The 20,530-nt window shown below is 39.9% G+C and overlaps 1 protein-coding gene across 6 annotated transcripts in view; it reads right to left on the bottom strand.

Annotated features, from left to right (window-relative positions):
• PCDH15 (protocadherin related 15) overlaps nucleotides 1-20,530 on the bottom strand; it is an 878,455-nt gene that overhangs the window by 202,858 nt on the left and 655,067 nt on the right. For all 6 annotated transcript variants that reach the window (XM_080401549.1, XM_080401544.1, XM_080401545.1 and 3 more), the window contains 3 exons: nucleotides 19,891-20,040; nucleotides 10,165-10,358; nucleotides 3,605-3,737 (listed from right to left, as the gene is read on the bottom strand). In XM_080401549.1, the coding sequence (XP_080257675.1) occupies nucleotides 3,605-3,737; nucleotides 10,165-10,358; nucleotides 19,891-20,040 (477 nt within the window). The remainder of the gene's footprint in view (nucleotides 1-3,604; nucleotides 3,738-10,164; nucleotides 10,359-19,890; nucleotides 20,041-20,530) is intronic.

The raw sequence follows: 20,530 nt of genomic DNA, 5'->3' as shown, positions 1-20,530 counted from the left end.
AGCAGAATGCAGATATTCTTATGTGGAACATACGAACAGTCAGGAACTGACTCAGTAAAGACAAGTCAAAAAGTGTTAGCCAAGAACACAAAACTACAGAAATACTGGATGCAGAAAATATGACTAGTTGGCACCTCTGAGTATCATAGATCATAAACCACCAGAATCACACTGTTGGTTCTATCTTTAGAGCTCCTTCGTATTCTTTTTACTTCATCTGCAAGGGAATCCTGTCCTCACTGCACATTTAAGGCTATCTCAGAGGTTTGTTTATAGTCTATATTAATTCATAACAAGTCAGGTGACTTTCAAAAAGACCAAAAATAAAAGACTTGTCTAGTTCATTTCATTTTCTCCTTATGTCCAAAGAAAATGTACTTTTAAATCAACATACTTTAAAAATCAGGGGGAAAAGTTTATCATTATTTTTAAAAACTTCTGTTTTCTTTAAAGCGAAAGAACAGCAAGTTATTATGCACTTAGGAAAAACACTGAAGACTTGTACATGAGAAGAGAGCAATCTATACCTATTGCTTTCCAGATCAATTGCATATAGTGACTTAAAAAATTGTGCACAATGGTTTCATATTGCTTCCTTGTTCAGCACACAACTGGACCATAACAGTCCTATTCGTTTTGCAGACTCCCAGAAAGTTTACAGTGTTTGTATATTATAATGAATAATGGCTGGCAAAACATGAAGCAATAAACACCTCCCAGGCATGCAATAAACTCTTGAGGTTTATTTACAAATTAATACTGTGGAGACCATTTAATATTGCGTTACTTAATCTCAAATGTTCTAAATTAAAACACCAGTCACAATCAACTGGGTACATTATAAAATAAATACTAGTGTAAGAAAAAATATCTTTCCATCATCTGTATAAAAAAACTTTAACAGAAAAGGAATTTTTATTTTTAGAACATGTATTTTAAAGTAAAACAGGCAAATTTTAAACAGCTGTATTTGCATTGTTATTGGCACTGATAATTTGCAGATCTTTAGCTATGATAACTTGGAAATATTTCAAAAAGCTTGCTCATTCTCTCCCAGTTTTTGTAATCCTCAGGCTGTATGCAACACTACCAAAAGATTTTCCAGAGAGTTACAAAAACATAACCTCTTAACCCTACTGCATCAACCAAAACATACATTAAGTCCAAAAAACGTAATGTATCAATAAGACTACTCATGAAATGAAAAATCAGCATGAAAATTTACAGATGAAAACACTTGTTAAATATTTGAGGTCTGGTAATATTCCATATTACCTATGGAATACAGGCAACACCTTAAGGTATTGTTAAAATTCCACAAAAACCCCAAGATAACTAATTGGTAACTTTCTGTTTGCCTGGAAAAGACAGCACAAGATTTCACAAGCTTAAATAATCAGTTTATGAATGTTTAAAATGTCCTGGCCAATTCTGCACAGGGAATGAAAAAAGATGGAAGACAGAAATATACTCCACACAATAAAAGTCCTTTAATACAGATGGGCATATTAATGCAGAATGAGGCAGTTGTACTTGCCCTGTAAAGACAATGCATCTGCATTTCAGGCCCAGGACCACTGGCCTACAAGAGATACAGTCTTTGACTAATCCTGAAGAGATGAAGCCATGCATCTTTGTGATTTAACAAGTAATTATTTTTCATAAACAGGAATTGCCTAGCTGAATTCAAGTAATGCATAACATATTGGTAATGCAACATAAATCTACATTGCAGTAACTAAGTAGAAGACAACATTTTCTGTGCATTTCCTAAGCTCTTAAAACTAACTGATGCATTTCACTCTCCTAAACACAGTAACTCATAATTTCTGGGGATCCTGGGCATGTAGCAAGAGAACGCCCACTGCTATATCACCAGAATTCTCACTAGCATCCAGGCTAGGAGCAGAGTAGCTTACATGACAATTTTGCATCTCCTTTGCCCTGCCTGCCACAAGCTGGCTCTCCTGGATTTACTCAGCACCCTTTACCAAGGATCATTTGAAAAGCAAAACAAATTCTAGGTAAAATGCTTGGGGTTTAGTGCAACACTAAAGCAGACAGACTATTCCAACAATGAGGTTCACTTTCTAACCACATTTAAATTGCATAAAATCCTTAAATACTAAAACTTGCTAATAGTTTTTCTGCCTCCATGGATCACTCAGACCTTCAGCCATATATTCCAGCACCTGTCAAGTAAACACAAATGTTTTGGTTTCTCAGCATGCTCCTGGTTCCTGTTACTCTTTGGGGTTTCCAGAACCAAGCATCTTCCCACCAGTGAGGAGAAGGCTCTGAACAGCATGGCTCTTCAATTCTGAGTTCACTGCAGGCATTAAAGACATGCCAGAAGCTAATTTTCAGCACTGAGCTAAATGAGTCATTCTCCCTCAGCGCAGTTGGCTGTATCAGCTCAACCATCTATAATAATCTTCATCTTTCATCAGCAAATGATTTTAATTGAAACTTACCCATTCACCTGCATCAATGACTCAATTAGATTTTCTTTATTTCACACACTTCAATTTGGATTATTTTTTTCCCATGTGTTTACTAAATGGGCGAAACACACAGAGCCACACACTTCAGCTAGTATGAGCTGACATAATTCCACGGAGTTCAATCGACTTCAATAGAACACTGACTGAAAGCAGGTAAGGCTGTTGCTGTCTATGGTTTCTGTTTACTTCAGACATCTCCAGTCTTCTTCCTTTGAATGGCTTTATATGAAGTCTGAATCATGCTATAATGTTCACTGGAACCATGCTCAGAAGAGTGTGCTATACTGAGTTTATTGCTTTAGACTCAAAGCCATAATATTAAGCTCCTGATCCCCCAGAAGATTAACTACAACCTAAAGAGTTGTAATTTATCTACATATTTTGCACAGCTGGCCTTCAAGATGTGGACAGAACACAATGCAGCAAAAGCTTAGGGAACAGTAAATAAGCTAGGAGAAAGCTGATACATTAACCATGCAGCAGCACGCAGAGAAGCAAGCTGGGTCTGCAAACTGTGTCATGCAGCATTATTTATAAGCAATGCTGGACTAAGATGCTTTCACTGCTTCCACTTGCAGAGCTCTGTCAGGCAGTCAGTTAGTACAGGGACCTCTACTTTTTGTTAGACTGGTAACAGTAATAGCTGCATACACCAAGGGGAGTAATTAATCTTCAGATGCTTTTCAAAAATTACAGGCTAAAGATGGCTGAGGGCCAAAAACATTGCTGAAATTCCACATGAATTAGGTGCGGAAGGTCTTAAGCTCCTCTGATTTGCTGGCAAACATATATATAGAGATTTTAATGTAACAAATCACAGGCCTTTCAAGTTTTAAGCTATTAATGGAATTTTTTTCTTATATACTTCAGTCCCACATGCAACCTATAGAACCTTCTAGCACATTTAACACCAAAAAGAAGTTACAAAAATATCAAAGTAAGCACTTTTCCTATATGGTCCATGTAAAAGGGGCTATTTATTACAATTAAATAATTTTCAGCCCCTATAAACAGTCCTTGCCTCTGTATGCAAGGACTGGCTTCTGCATGGCATGGGCACAGAGGGAATGTAGTAAAGGCTTACAGGGAAGCATCTGTACCTGCAGGTTTAACAAAATGGCTCCAACTCTCATGGCCTCGCTGACTTCAAGGCTGTACATCAGCTGGGGAAAACGGGGAGGGCTCTGGTTGTTGGGTGGAAGGACCTCAATGTAAACAGTAGCAATAGAGCTCCTGCAATGCAAGGAATAAAAAAAAAAAAAAAAAAAAAAAGGTCAGAGCTAGTCAAAATCAATAAATCAAGAAACACAATGCAACCAACAACATCTATTTTATACACTCCATGTTCTCTAGGCTCTAACAACCTCCCCTTGCTCCTTTAAAAGCTTCAGGACATGTTTTTCATTCTGCATCAAAAATAAAGCAGCCTGCCATGTTAACAGAAGAAAAGCTAAATAATTTTCTTAAACGTAGTGCAAGTGTTCTTTGAAAAATAAAGCAGTAAGGTACCAGTGCACATTCCACACAAGAAGATGACTCATGTCAAATTCTGATGGTAACGTCTCCTGCCATGCACAATATCCACCCTGGAGTATCCCTGCTGTCATTCAGTTTGCTACCTTTCTTTGGAAGAGAGGTAACAGAAAACGCTGATAGAGAGGATAATGCTGGGGAAAGACTCATGTACACAGCTTTGTAATAGGCTGTGGTTCACACAAATAAACCCAAGCCCATTTCAGACCAGTGAGCCATGGCAATACAGCATACTACAAAACCCACACTAAGGAAAATCCTGGCAAACCCTTCAACTGTACTGAACCCCTAACCTGTATATACAGCAAATGGCATTCCAGTTTTCAAGCTGAAGGATCTTCTGGAAAATTTGACACTCACTACAGACCATGGAAAGACCATGCTGTAGGGACACTTGCTATTTAACTGCTCCAAATTGAGAAAGGGAGCCAAAAGTCTCCCTGAAGTTGAATGAGACTTAAAATCTGCTTTAATGGGACCCTTCTCTTGCATCTTTGCTCAGCTATCCCACCTGCCTTCTCTCTTGTATGTTAGAACAGTTCCCCTGCCCCAGAACAAGACCCTGATGCGAGCAAATGTTACACTGCAGGTGCAGATTTCCTCTGCATAAGCCCTTTGACAAAGCTGGTAAATCTCAGGCTTTAGGGCTGCAAGAAAGAAATCACTTCAGGACAAATGGATTTGTCCCAGTTTTTGTGCCTGTGCCCCACCGCCCATCCCTTCTTCTTTTTTGGAGGACTGGGGGAGGGAAGGGAGAAAAGCAAAACACATGCACACTGAGCTGCTTCTTGCAGGGCTAGCACATTCAGGGCATTTTTAGAGACTCCTACCAGAAAACACCAACAGCTTCTGTGTTAACTGATAAGAGTTTATTTAACACCAAAACGACACATCACCAATGATATTTTTCATTAGCTGTCCAGGATTCTGATGCACGCCCAGTCACCGCTGTATGACAGGTGCCTCCCACCGCTCTTTGCCAGCAGGTGTTATAACTGCGCACCACGAACGGCAGCTGGGCAGGCCATCGCTGCAAGACCACGACAGAGAGCTACGCTTTAGAGGCTGTGTCACACAGCATGCCGGCCATGCTCCAGATAACCAGCCATGAACAGCCCTGTCTCGAAAGCCCAATCCCATCTGTAGGTAACTGCCGCAGAACGAGCTCCGTCCCTAGGGGCACATCCACCAGACACAGCCCGCGCCCCGCAGCCACCAGGAAGGGATTGAATCCAGCCTGCTGCACCCCACCGCTCAGCTCGGCCACACCTTTTGGCCAGCTTGGAGCCTCCACACTGCGAGAGCCATTCGCTGCCGCCTGCTCTGCATAGGAAACAGGCTCCTCAGTTGTGCTGTGGGGTGTGGGTTCCGGGGGCTGGCAGCTGAGGCTGAGGGTCCCTGTGGGGGGAGCTGGGGCTGCCTGGGGCGGGCACAGCTGGTTCCAGCCGCCCTGCAGCCGGGCACAGCAGCCAGTCCCCTCAGCCTCAATGGGTTTAAGAAAGGGGCAAACAGGAGGAGGATGAGGGAAAAATGTGTGAGGAACAGCGCTGCAAGCACCGAGGCGGGAGGAGGTGCTCCAGGCACCAGAGCAGACCCCCTGCAGCCCACAGGGAGATGTCGGTGGGGCAGGAAGGAATGGCGGAGGGGCTGCTACGGACTGACTGTAACCCCCATTTCCCACCCCTGCACCCCTCAGAGGCAGAGGAGCTGGGAAAGAAGTGAAGTTGAGCCTGGAAAAAGGAGGAGCTGGTGGAAATTGTTTTAGTTTCTTGATTTCTCACTATCTAAACCCATTTTAACTAGCAATCAGATAGTATTCCACAGGTCAGTCTGTTTTGCCTGTGACAGTAATTAGTAAGTGATCTCCACCCACAAGCTTCCTCACATTATTTTCTCCCCAGTCCTGTTGAGGAGGGAGAGGGAGAGAGCAGCTGGGTGGGTATCCAGCAGGTGCCCAAGGTCAACCCACCACCTGTTTCTTAACAATATACACAACTTGACTCTAACGAGCCTTAAATGCTCAACTTCCCCATCGCTAGCTATATCACGGCAGCCTAGCGAACACCCATCTGTGCCCCAAACCCCTGGCTATCAGCTAGTCTAGGGCAACCCTGAGATTCCCACAGACAGCAATGCTGTGGACACTGGCTTGCCTCCCCTGCATCTCTCTGGAGCAAGTGCCGGATTCACGTACATCTACAAATACAGGACATAAGGATCCTGCTGCTTTGAACATAATGGCGAGGTCCTTATTTGATTTAATCAAACTTCAAACAAATGCAGAACTTGCACTAAAACGCATCAGTGAATGATAAAGCTTTCCCATCTGTCATCTCCTTGGGCATTAAAAGAGATGAATTTGAAGATTACGGACTCAATGAATACAACCAAAACTAGTGTAATCAAGGGAAGATGGACAATTACAACTAAAGTCCATGATTAAGTGTTTGATTACCTACTTATAAACTACAGTCATTTTCCTGACTTCTTCCTATTTTAAAATACTCCCTCATATCCCACTAATCTTTTTGAATTGATGTTCCACACTTACATTGTTGGAGTAAAAAAAATACAATCACCAAATGCTTAACAACAGACACAACGAATTAGCAGACAAAGTATCACTTGAGCACCAGGGCTGCATATTTTCTTGGGATAGCTGCTGTCTGTGTATGATGTATCCATCCAAATAGATGAGGTTTAGTGTACATTTTTCTTCCACTGCTGAATATTTAATAAAATGTATTGTTCTGTGTATTTTTTTCCTGATTCTGCTACATCTTAATAATACCCAAGCTGGCTTATTGTCTATCAAACTCTAAAAATATGTTTTCTGTTCACCACAATAGTCAGCAAATTTTCTTGAAATCTTTAAGATAAGCTCAGAGAACTAAAGCACTAGTAGTCTGCAAATTAAAAGTACTATATTATTAAACAGCTTTTTTTTTTGTTTAATTTCCAAACTATTTTTGATAAGAGCTTTGCAATTTTTACCCATGCATTTTGTGTGTGTTAGGTGCAGCCCATTTAAGCAGCTGGCAAAATCTACTTTGGCATGGGCAGGAAGACAGGTGAGCTTTCCAACTACTCCAGCTGGTGTTTTAATGCTGCAGGGACAGGTGAACACAGTAAGAACAGAGCTCAGGAACTGAACAGTGCTCACAAATTCACACAAGCATAGAAATACGGCTTTTATGCTACTCCAGCTAAATGGTAATGCTAGGAAAGCATGGTCAACAAGCCACTGAGACTGCGTCCCTGTCTCTGCTTTAATTCCACATGCTTTCCACACACAACTATATTATATAATGTATAATGACTATATTTATATACATATGGACAAACATATCTTTAGACAAACAACCTCTGCATACACAAGAGAAAGAGAAAGCATACTATTCCAGTGCATGCAATAATAATCTTATGATCAGGTAGTTTCTAGATAGGGCTTGATCTGGCAGCTCACTTATCACTAAGTGACTTGTTTCTGCTCTACAGGAATCTGAGGTCAATGGCAGAAGGATAAAGGTCTGAAACATAACTGTTTGATTTTAAAAATGTTCCTCTCGTTTTCTTTATTAGTAGAAACTGCTAATCACTATATGCTTAACTATAGCTTCAGTTCTAAAAAGCTAAACTTCATCTTTAAAATTTAATACTTTGTATAAACTTAAAATACTTAAAGTACTGAAGTGTACTTAAATATACTTCAATAACTTATGTTAATAATGCTTGCTATAGATAGAAACTTTAATAATATGCCAAAAAAATCTTGGTTTATGCAGTCATCCACCAAGAATTTAATGTGTCATAATATGCAAAAAAACTACACAGAATGCATTTCAATTTAAATTTCTGCTCACAAAGGCTACAGGGCTACAGTTCCTAAGCCAGGTTTAGTAGGTGGGTCTTGCTTTGTACATAAGCAAGGGGTAACTGAAACGCAGTCAGTTTTCACATGACTACAGTTAGACTGGTATGTCCTGCAGCAGAATCCAGAACTGGGAAAAAATGCTTAATATTTGAAACTAGATCAAAATCCTTCATTTATTTATTTTACAGGGCACACACCTCACCACCTGCACAGATACGTAATGTCTGGCTAGACCTAGCCCATTCCTAGTAGTCTCAAATGCTGGTTACTGCCTCCAGCAAGGCAATGCAAACCACCTACACATGTGACAACTTTGCAGTAGAAGGAGCAAGAAGTTCATATAACCCCAACTAAGAGATGCCAACCACCTCACAGCTGGAAGGAAGGAACTAAGGAGATGCAAAAGGACAGTTTTGAAGACCTCAGGGCTGTAGCTCACATGACCTGTCCCTGGCTTTTCTCTCTGTAAAATGGCAAGAGGCTGCTTCAAGCACCACCAGCTCATGTCTGTTTTTTCAGCCTTACAGAAAGAATCTAAAGAAGCCAGTGAAATCTTTTTATCTCAATGTCTCTTACCAGACAGTAAGAGTTGTCCATGTTCTTTCTCCATGTCACCTCACTGAAGTTCTAGTGGCCCTCCCTCCTGATTTTTTTAACCTTCACAGACACAGAAAAAACAGCCCTGGGCCTTAAATACACCTCAGGTCAAGGCCAGGCTGGCCCCCCGCCCCATCCACCCCCTCCCCCAGCTATGGGAATACTGCCTAGATGGAGTGGGTTTTTTTGAACACACATTAGAAGCTATGTAGCAAATTACATGCTGTAATTCCATAAAGGGGTGACAAGCAGAAACAAGCAAGGGGAGCTTTTCCACTTTTGAAGATTACTGCAATAAAGACATTTTCAGAGGAAGCACATGCTTCCAACATACATCATCAGAAGTATGCATTTGTAGACAACAAAGATTTCTCAAACACAAAAGGAGCCGATAGCAATCAATGTAGGGGCTACTGTTGGTGGGACCACACTGCTGAAGCTCTCCAATGTGGCATTATTGACTTTTGTCCTCCACTTTAATACTATGCTAGTACTACACAAAAGTAACTACATAATAGTCCACAGTCTTCTCCTCAGCATCAGCACTACTATCAGCCAACCTAAGAGGGCTTATCAAGAGAGCAAGAAAGAAAGAAAGAAGAAAATTCAACCAGAAGACCATGTTACCAGATACTAGTTTTATGAACAAACTAACAATCTATCAATCTGAATACTTCCATGATTGGAAAATGTAATTGTAATATAGGTGCACATTATGAGCAGCTTTCTTGGAGACATGACAGAAGCAGCAGTTCCTGAAGAAAAAGGAATTTCACAAAAGTGAAATTCCACTTCTGTGTTCTTTCCTTCTTAACATTCCCCATTTAAGGAAAAGAGAAAAGGTTGTGGGAGATTCAAATGCTAGAAAGTACTGTTTCTCTCTGTCTTTGGACAATGAGGCTGTCACATTATCAACACCAGGCCCAAAACGTGAGAGCCATTTTTATGCACCCCCTCCTATATCTGCATGAAATGACATTTGTGGGCAATTGCCACCATATGCAGAACACAAACTCAAAAGAAGCAGGTAGGTGGGACTCAATACTTCCCCCCCCCTCCGCCCAACATGAGAGCATCCTATTCTAACCATACTAAATTTGCAGGCTGCTCTTCTTTATCAGCTGGTGGAGAACCGAAATAATTCTGTTGGTGAGAATTTAGGTCTTAGTGCGGGTACGGCTCACCATTGGGACAGCTTGTCGAGTACGTCTGCATCATGCCAAGTCTGGATGACCTTGCACGCCCTATACCTGCAGAGGTCTTCAGCTCAGCAACCAGACTGTTTCTGATCCTTTCTGCATCACAACAACATGCATTCTGAACAAAAGGCATCTCCTTTCTCATTTCTTCCTTACAGCTCTTCAATTTCTCTTAACAAAGGGGCATGCATAATGACAGCACAATATGTACTCTTTAAAAATAGACCATGGCAAGCAAATGAAACAATGAAAACTGTGTACTGTAAGGAAAATATAAAATAATGAACAAAAAGTGAAAGGGTTCTAACATGACACTTTTCCAAAATGAGATCCTTACACCAAACAGAACACATTGAATTGTATTCCAGTGCAGAGTTATAGACATAAGGGTGTCCCACACTTCTTAAGCACCGCTAAGCACTAATTAAAAAATTAGTTTCATTATAAGATTTTTTACCTTCTCTGTGCAGGAGGAGCACTATCAGATGCTTTGACAGTGAGAGCATAGGATCGCCCCACTGACAATACAACTCCTGGAGCAATGGTGATAAGGCCTGTTCGGTCATTGATGATGAAGTCTCCCTGATCCCCAGCCAAAATTTCATACACTATCTGTCCATTGGGTCCCTCGTCTGCATCTACAGCGGTGAGCTGCAATTCAAAACCAGAATGTCAGCATGCATGGTTCAGTGTTGTAGCTTAATAGTTTTTTGTAAGGCAACTTGGTAGGGGTAGAGGAAGTACAGGGAAACTTGAACACCTGTAACATATGCAGTAATTTCTAATTACTGTACAACAAGGATACAATTTAAATGAAGGATAATAGGCGTAAAAGCATCATGAAGCAGAGAAAAACCGCTTACCTAAGATTGTAAGCGACTTATTTTAAGATATGAATTGATAAAACTAATTAAGACCAAGTTTACTCTGTGGACTGGAATTTATAATACTGCTGGGGGGAGGGGGAGGGTAATACTTACTGTATTGTAAATTTAACAAAAGGATCATATTTAATTACTGAATGTCCCCATCCCTCTCTATACTCTTCAAAGTGACAGTCTTTTTACTGCCTGAAATTCTAATACTCAGGTCTTGCATTACACGCCCTTGAGGTGTAGATCTGAAGAACAATCTCTGTATTACTCACATTGCGCGTACATAAAGGAAGGTGAGTGGAAGGGAAATGGCAGCTGCTCCCATATGGGTACACATGTAGGAAACACAGCCATGCACATCACACATGTGCAAAGCCCATGTCACATGGCAACACGACACCACCTACCTGAAGCTGTGCTTGTATCAGCCATATCACATTCCCATGATAAATGCAACTGAGCATGTACTTCTGTACTTTGTTGTTTCTACACTACCTCTTTACTGGGACTGTGATTGCTCTCGCATGCAGTGTTTCTTCTATATAATTGTAGGATTTTGATTCTGGGAAAATTCTAAAGCCTAATATTTTAGACCCAAATTATAATGATGAACATAATGATGATTATGATGAACATAAGGGGGTTTCTTATCTTGCCCCTGGGAATGGCAATGGGTTTATCACACTTCTGTAGCATGCCATGCTAAATCAAACATTTATACATACAGACAGAAATACAGCTCAGTAAACATATTTGCTTCCTTTTTACCAAGTGTCAAGTACCAGTGACTCTGACTGCCATGCCATAAAGCAAGTAACTAGCAATCTGAGATTTCATATCAGACCCCTGCTGTAACAGTCAGAAAAATATGCATCCATGCCTCAGACACTCCAGGTGACAGCCCATGTTCTGGCTAAGCCCCTTCCTCTCTCCTCTTCTTTTACACATATATAGAATAACAGAAGTTATTCTACATACGACCTATAATCACACAGCAAACAGCTCACAGTGCCTGCCACTTGACTTGTATTACTATAATTAAAATTGCATCTTAATTATCACCATATTCACAGCATTCTGTTACATTTAGGGTTGAGTCACCAAAGTACTACCAAACTACACCAGTACCTCTGGACTAAGGCAGATTTCTTCTTCACATAGGGAATATTTTGCTGATACACACACTGGTGTCTCATTTGGCTCTTAATTTTGTGGACTATATATTACCTCAAACAGCACACGAGATGACATAAAGCAGTATGAGCAGTACTTGAACACCTAGGAGGCCACAGCCGCAGCAGTGGAGTGGAAACAACAGGTAAAAATGGCACAATGGGCTCCTGCTGTTTCCAGCTGCAGCCAAGCAGTCTGAGGTGGGAAATGGCAAGGGGAGCAAGGAGTTACTGCAGAGACCACCCCCCCACCACCACTACCCCCCGGGATGTACAAAGTAAAAAGAAATCCCAGCCTCAGAAATTATTCCCTCTAGAGGTCCTACAGTGAGGATGAAAAAAGAATAAACACACAGCTTCTTGAAAGGTCCCTGCTGGCCTGCCTGCTTTGGCTTTCTTGACACAAACACTTATGCCAGTGGGCAACATTGCACGTAGGATTTTAAGTCCAGGATTCAAGAGTAACATGTGATGACACAAAACCTCAGCGATGACTGCAAAGTCAACTGCAGGATCAACAGACATTGTCTTAGCCAGAGCCAGCCAACACATCACGCTAAATATCTGCCTGCTGGACATACTCTCCTCATCCCTGGAGGCTCTCAAAGTTGACAGCATTGCAGACAGGTAGAGGAACTCACTGAAGTCTCTGCTACATTAGAATATAATGTAACCTATCAATCAATATATAGCACCACGCTCAACCTACAGCAGGTTACAGCCCTTCAGAGCACTACCTGCAACTGACAAACCACCTTTGCCCCAGGATAGCTAAAGAACTGGAAGAGCAGAAATGAAACCTTGCAACTGGAACAAGAAGGAGATGAAGAATAAAACCCAGAGCTGTAACACTCAAGTTAATCACATTTGCATAAAACATTAAACACCAAGGGGAGTATGTGAAAAATGCAGGGATCTAGCTGCTTTACAGGATAATCTTGATTCTTTATGCACATCAGCTCAGTGAAATATTTTATGTAAAAAGTCAAAAACTAGCTCAAAACCAAGAGCTAAGCCCACAATAGCTTTAAACCTAATAAATTAACTGGAATGCTAAAAGGTAAGTGATTTAGGTATATTAACAAAAGTGAGGTTACCTTCTTTGTTAGGAGTGCAAAGTATTAGTGCTGTTTAGGGACTGAACTGCTTCATGGAGAACCAACCATTTTTAACATGGAATAGGTTGTACACAGTATTCACCAACTGAAAAGCATGTTAGTTACTTTTCTCCTGAAGTAATCAGTGTTTTCCCTCTTTCACATACAGCACAGTGATCCAAAGCAAATTTCTAACACAGAAGTATTTATCTAAACTAATTTTATTTAAATTTCTTTGTCATAGATGCCTCTCTCCAACAATGCAAATTGATCACACTTGTACTAGAATGAGCAAACCTTAATTCACCCTCTTATAGTATTTAGATACATACTGTATATTGAATGCAGGATAATCACTTGAAGTACCTCAAAAAAATGATGAAACAGAGATCATGTCCTCTTAGATGTTTAAAACACAAATTAATATCCATGTGCTATTTTTTGAGAACATGTCTACCTCGCTCTATATTTTCTTTTGAAATTCTGACAAAGTTACCCTATGAAGACTGCACTTTCAGAATGTGCTTTGCATTCCACCCATATGATGTCCTGATATATCAATATATCAGCTTGCAATGGTAGGTCTCAACACACCAAAATTTGGCGTATAAAACAGCCCCTCTAGGGTTCAGAGCCTAAACCTCTCTCAAGCTCCATTTCTTTAATCAGTTGTTTTATAGTTTCTATACACAACTGGTTGTGTTCATTAACCTCACAAAGAGTAACTGTCAAACTAAGTGGCACAGTTAAGAAAAGTGCTGTAATAACCTTCTTTACTGAACTTCAAAAGTAATATATACAAAGACATAAATAAAGGCTTTATGCAAAATACAAGGTCCCAAATATTTAATACCAGAATTTGGAACAAGGCCAGTTTTTACTGTGACAACATGAAAAAGGAAATTAATTGACTACACAAGTACATAGATTAATAAGGCTAATTAAACTTATAAATACTGAATGCTTGAAAAGATAAGTGATTTGAATAACATTTTTGGGGCAAAACCAGGAATTAAACCCAGAATTAAACAGAATTAAAGTTTAACAGCTGCCATAATGCATGAACCCAGAAATTCAGTCTCCAGCTGCCCCAGACCGATAGAGCTTCTAGTTAACAAGATTTGAGAAACACGGTCTAAAATATACAGAAAGGAATAGAAAACAAGATTTATTTTACTTTCCTAAGGAACTTTTTGCATCCAGCAGTATCAACTCCATTATATTAACATTTAATGTATTGAAAGTTTTGCAAAGTAGATGCATATTCTGCTGCAGCGAGAAGTGATTTTCTTGGAAAGAAAAGGAGACTTACAGTGATGGCCTTACAGCTTACAAAGACGCATTCTTGGTCAGTATAACAAGCTCTGTTCAGACTCATTTTATACTTGGAGGAAACTGGGCTTAAACATTTGACCTGCAGGCTTTCCACAGCAAAGCTGTTAGTGACCTTGCCCTAAACAGATTACGTGATTACCAACCTTTCCAGTAGCTCTCCATTTTTCAGCAAATTAAACATTCAGCAAAGTTGGTCTGAGTCGTACTGACCTACTGCGAATCCTGCAGAAACCCTGAGTCACGCTGGTTCACCTCCCAGTGGTTGCCATTGAAATAAGTGTTCCAGTCTAGCAAGTGCAAGGCTCCAGAGCCACATTCTGTATGCACTCACGTCATGTTAACAGCGTTAAAGAAACAGCACAGTTGCTCTCCAGAGCAGCACACCCGTGAAAAATGCAACCTCCTCATCCTCCTAGGGCTTAGCAGCGCAACTTAGCCATTAGTTGCACTAGGAAAAACAGTGATGGGTTTATGTATGTCAGGGGCAACCAGGATTGCGATGGAGATACTCCTGAATTTCAGTCAACAAAATGTAACACTAACAGAGTAGGTCAAAATAATTTTTCACTATCTTCTTCAGACATTTCATTAAGTCTCTATCCATTATTCTCACTTGAGTATATAGGTACATTTACTGAGAAATGCAAGCATAACCCAGTTGTTGATTTCTTTTTCAGCTAATAATGTTTACTTTGTAGATGGAAATGAATATGCTGATGGACTGAAGAAAAAAGGTGGCATATATCTACATAAATAAAACCTTAAATGTGGTTTGGAGATGACTATTTCAAAGGTATCCTCCGAATTGTTCTGTGGCTTTATAACGAAATGCATATTTAAGAGTTGTAAACCATGAGCACATGCCAAGCTGCAAACTCCCGAACATATCTCTAATACATAATTTAGTATGTGCCCATATGCAAGAATGGCTTGAGTCACATGTGTGTATATGCAGAGAATGGAAAAGAAACTGTTTAAAAGAGACAAAGTGATCCAGCACTGAGAAGCCATGTTTGAGGTAATGGCAGAAGAGTCCCAGAGGAGGCATTTATTTAATGGCTCTGAATAACATTTGTCCCAACCTACAACTGAAAGCACCAGTACTGCTAAAGACTAATTCTACTGTGAGCAAGAGATAAGTGACAGAAACTTTACTGCTTGCAGTTTTACCATGTTTTATCTTTCCGCTTTCATTTCTGACCTCCAGCATGATGGCTGTTTATGTTGTGATGTGTGAAGTTAAGTGGCCTGTGTAACCAGACACAGGGGCAGGTTCTCCAAATTAACTTGCACTGGTGATCTTAGGCAAAATTGTTTCAGCTCGCACAGGGTGAACAGGTAATGCACTAAAGTATAGCTCATTATCCATTTTCAATCACGAAGTTATTTAATTGTTCTTGTAAGAGCCCTGGAACATGGGTCATATGACTGCAACAGGAAATTAGGTAGAAATTAAGGTACACAGATTAATTAAAATAGGTTATTTTGTTTTCACAAATTTAAAGCGGAGTAAGACCAGCATATATTTCTTAAGGTCAGTTCATGAGTTTTTCTGTAAGGAGCACATACACAAAAAATCTCTTCATGGGCCAAGGAAGTCTTTGATCTTCAGGCAAATCTACGCAAAGATTTAGGTGGATAATTTTTTTTGCCAACCTCTGTCCCTTCTCAGCTCTCGTTTTCTTGCTCAGTATTCCCTGTCCCTGCATAGTTTATGCTGTATATAGAAATGAGAGCTATCTAAAGAAACAGAGAAGATTTAAATTACTTATGTAAAATATTATTGCATTAATTCTGCATACTCCAACCACTAATGTGTAACTAGTTTAAATATGTGAATCACAGGAAGAAACTACTAACAGAAAAGTGGCAAACAGGACAGCAAAACTATAATAATATAAAACCAGATAAACTTAAGTACTTTAATAGGTTTAATATTAATCAGTTTTTCTATTCATTATTATTGACACATTTAACTGTTTTAAATGACAGATTTCTCAAACAGCTGTTTTCTCTCTCAGGGAGCACAATAAAATACCTATAAAAGCAGAAGGAAAAATCAGACAAGAAATTCTCAAGCTGAAAGGGACAGAATATACAGAAATTTAAACTTAGCTGAGAAAATACCATCCTCAACCAAGGCCTCAAAATCTCACAAGTACTCAAAGTAGACAGCTGCGATAAAAACTTTCCAAATGAATTCTGTTTTCACACCCCAATGGTACTGCCATAGCCCCTGTCCAAGAAGTAAGGGAGCAGATATTTCATGCCCTGCTCTGTATCCTCAGAAAGTGGGAGGAGGTCATTCCTATAAAGGGGACAAGCTCCTCTATCATGATATCCACCAAGTTTCTGAAAAATTCCCAAGCAGCCATGCAAAGCTGCAACTAAAACGTATAACTGGAAGGCAAAAGGTGTACTGCCCACCATGACCAGGCCTCCCAGGAGAAACCAATGCAACTGAGTAGCACACAAATTTGTTTCCACTGTTTTACTCAACCCTCTTAAAGGCAGCAAGGGAAAGGGGAAGAGGGAAATGCCTTGCTCTAACCACCTGGGGGCCAGGGGAAAATGAGAAAACAAAAATTTAATTTAACTATTAATGAAATTTTTTCCTCTTATTTGTGGTTATTTTCAAGCAGAGCCTAAGGATTTTTTAATTTACTTTTTTTAAGACTGTACCAGACAGCAAACATAATCTAAACTATTAAGTAATACGTTTTGGGTTTTTTTTTAGGAGCAAAATCAAAACAATTTCCCACAAAATGGAACAAGCAAGTAAGTACAAACTGGGGTTATTTGTACGTTTTCATGCAACTGCACTCAGAAAAAAAAAAGCTAAAATCTTTATACCTAATTACTCTCAGGATAATAAAAGCAAAGCAGCAACTACATGAGAGCACTTATACTGCTATACCAGAAATTCACAATTATTTAGAAAGATGACATGCTTCATAAAAGAAATAGTTTCTTGATCACCTCTGAAAATAAGTCTGAATAGAGAGATAAGTGCAAGCCAGTGGTTATGTGTAAATGATTATGAGATTGTACAGATTCACCGAGGTCAGTGTTCTTTTTCTAACCCACTTTCTCTGATTACGGAAAGTGTTTTTTAAAGACTAATCTTATCTGACCTGGGTCATTTTCCTCTGGGAAATACCACAGCTGATTGTCACCTCACAGCAGACTCACAAATGGTTCTTAAACCAATGATTAGATAGCATTACAAGATGAGTTTACAACTACATACAGAGAACAAGCTATGTATATCATCAAAATCACATTTAAAAAAAAAAAAAAAAAGGTCTGTTTTCCATTTGAGAAGATTTTTATAAAGCAGAAATAAACCATGATCAGGCAGCACATACCTACATTCCTGGCCTAAGGAAACACACAGGTATTCGTGGCACCACAGACTTGGTGGCTAATTGTAACACCACAAGACAAATCCCATTTCTCACACTCCTATAACACTGAATGAAAGACTCTGTGCCAGCAACCCAGGCAAAATAACAATGTGACAACTTCCTAAATACCCCAGCGACCTAAAATCTTTATTACTGGCATTATCAGAGTATGCAGAAATCTTAAGATGACTCTTAGCTTTTTTTATGCCAGTTAGTTTATACACTCAGATCATCTGGCAATGTAAAATTAGCTGAAAAACAGCCCCTCTCCCTGAAAATCCAGTTTTCTACCCTCCACCTCTGGCCATATTATAAATCTCACATAATCAGAAAGCAACCACGTGTTGACCTTGCAGACAGAAGTGTGGAGGAAGGAAAATCTCACTCTCAGAACTCTTACATTTTCCAAAATAATTTTCATTTTTAGCAAAGGCAAGTTTAAGGCCTCGAATTCCTCACTACTCATTTCCAACTTCACAATGTCATTCTAATAGAGATCTGTTCCAGATTGACTTCAGGCATTAGCTAACTTTAAATACTCTGCACAATATTTGCATCTAAACTTTTCTTCTTCCCATTTCTGCCCTTATGCTTTTTTGTCATTGCAACATTTCTAATCTGCACTGATCTGATCAATGCTCTTTATACAAGCAGTTACACAGCATCAGTGTGAGAAGGCAAAAGGTAACTGCTGCAATTGACAATGTAGGAGCAGGAACACAACAGTCTCTCAGACCAAACCTGCCCACAAAGAAGTAATTTGTGTCTCCACTAAGCTGATTCTTGTGGCACTAGACAATGCAGATGGCCTTACAGAGCCACTCTATTGCTTTTTCCCAGAAGAAACTATTTACTAAGGAATCTGTACTCCTGCTCTTTGCACACCTCGAGGGTCTGAAAATATTTGCAGTTGAAACACCAGAAGATGTTACAAAAATCAAGAACAGCACATTTCCTTAGAACACACAAGTACTTTAGCATTGCAGCTGTTTCAGAAAAGCACAGTAGCTGCTCTACTTCAACCCAAGTATCATAAACACAACTCGGGCAGCTCAGAGCATCCTTAAGGCCAACTCTGGGTACTCAAACCATTTTTTTTCATACATGTTGCAATTTCATATAGCAACATCTTCTGCCTCATGTTTCACTGTATGTATCTCTGTACCTTAAATATCAAGTGAATGTATTGTACTTCCAAAATCCACAGGGAGTTAGCTCCTTATGTCAATCCCTACGCACAGCTCCTGAGCTCTACCTGCCTTTTGCTCATTCAGAACAACAGCATTTGGTCTCATCCCCCCCACAGCCTTATGCTCCAGTTTCCTTCCTCCACCTTGAAGGAACTTAATTATATTTAAAACTTTCTTTCCCTCAAACCTTGCTGAAAATGTCCCCATGGCTCTCACTGATGCTTTTCAAGCACTTGCAGCCCAGACTGATAAAGAGACAAGAATAACATTAACCAAGATCCAAAGATGTGAAATGCAGCAAATGAATACAGCTCAAGTAGGGCATATGCCAAAACAGACACTGAACTCTCTCCTAATATTGTTAAATCATTGCTACCTTCAAATGCTTAATTTCTGATTATATTACTATATCACCTTCAGCTGATTAATATTGCCCCCCTCCCCCCCCCCTCCATACTCCCACTGCTTTCTACCATCCTTGAATACCAGCCTCCACTAACAGATTCTTCTCATCCAGCTAGACTGGAAGCACCCTGGAGCATGATTGAGATCTTAGAAGAATTACCATCCCAAAAATCCTTTTTCCATTAACTTCAGTGCCACCAGGATTTGCCTCCAGTCCGCACTGAAAGCTAAACAAGTGCTTGCAAACTTTAATTATTAAACACTGCTTCTCTCTCTGGGCCTGTCTTCAACACATTTTGCTCATTTGCTCTACAAACAATTTAGGCTTCCATAAAACCCAAAAAGTTTTATGACATGGTAAACCATTTCTGGTTATGTTCTAATGAACTGTTTACCTTCCTCCCAAAATGTTTTATTTCAATATCCCACTAATACAGGAGAAATTTTTTTCTTCAGAGATTTTTCAGATGAAAAGGTTTTATAAAACTTCAGATGAAACATCTCAACTATAGCTATACAACTAAGACAGGCCTATCCTTTAATATTAGCAACTTTTTAATAGCTATGTAACTAATGAAGTAGATGGAGACACACAAACTTCATTTCTAGCTGTTTTCAGTGCATTTCCAGTTTGTATCAGCAAGACCATCTACTGCTAACAAAAAGTGCATTAACAAAGCTAATAAAAAGACCTGAAATTACCTTTATAACGCCTTCCCCAGGCCTCATATCTGTGTAAATCTTGACATTGTATGATATATTGGAGAAGGTTGGGGAATTATCATTTGCATCAATCACCAGGATATTCACTGTCACTGGGACACTCTCCTGTACACCATCAGAAGCTGCCATCTTTGGGGACGGTGAAAAAAAGGCAGAAGAGGAACATTTTTTAATACTGTGCTTTTAATACAATTCCAAGTATGAGAAAATACAGTATGACAACCAAAAATCAGCATTTCATTTTTCATTTTTGTCTGCACTTACAATTACAGGAGGCTTCAGCTGAGCTTGAGCCTGCAGTGTGCGAGACTTGGGGCAAAATCAAAATGAAACAGTAACTTTAAAACACACTGCGGGGCAGAAAAGCAGCAGTAATGAGAGGGAATAACCATTTCCCAGGGTTGGGGTCAGGATCTGAGCTGAAGTCCATGGTTGGAAGAGCAGAGCCTGTCCTCAGCTCTGCTGAACACCCCCCAGGAGCAGGGCCTGGCCACAACAGCTGGCAAACCTGTCTAACACTACCAGTTTCACCTGGGCATAGCCACACACAGGAGCTGCTATACATATGTTAAACCTCAAAGACAGCATTTTAAATGGGACTTAAAGAGCTAGAGGCCTT

This window comes from Falco punctatus, assembly GCF_963210335.1.
Source record: "Falco punctatus genome assembly, chromosome: 9".
In the NCBI taxonomy this organism is placed as follows: domain Eukaryota; kingdom Metazoa; phylum Chordata; class Aves; order Falconiformes; family Falconidae; genus Falco; species Falco punctatus.
Note: the sequence above shows the minus strand (reverse complement) of the source record. Positions and strands in the feature narration are given on the sequence as shown.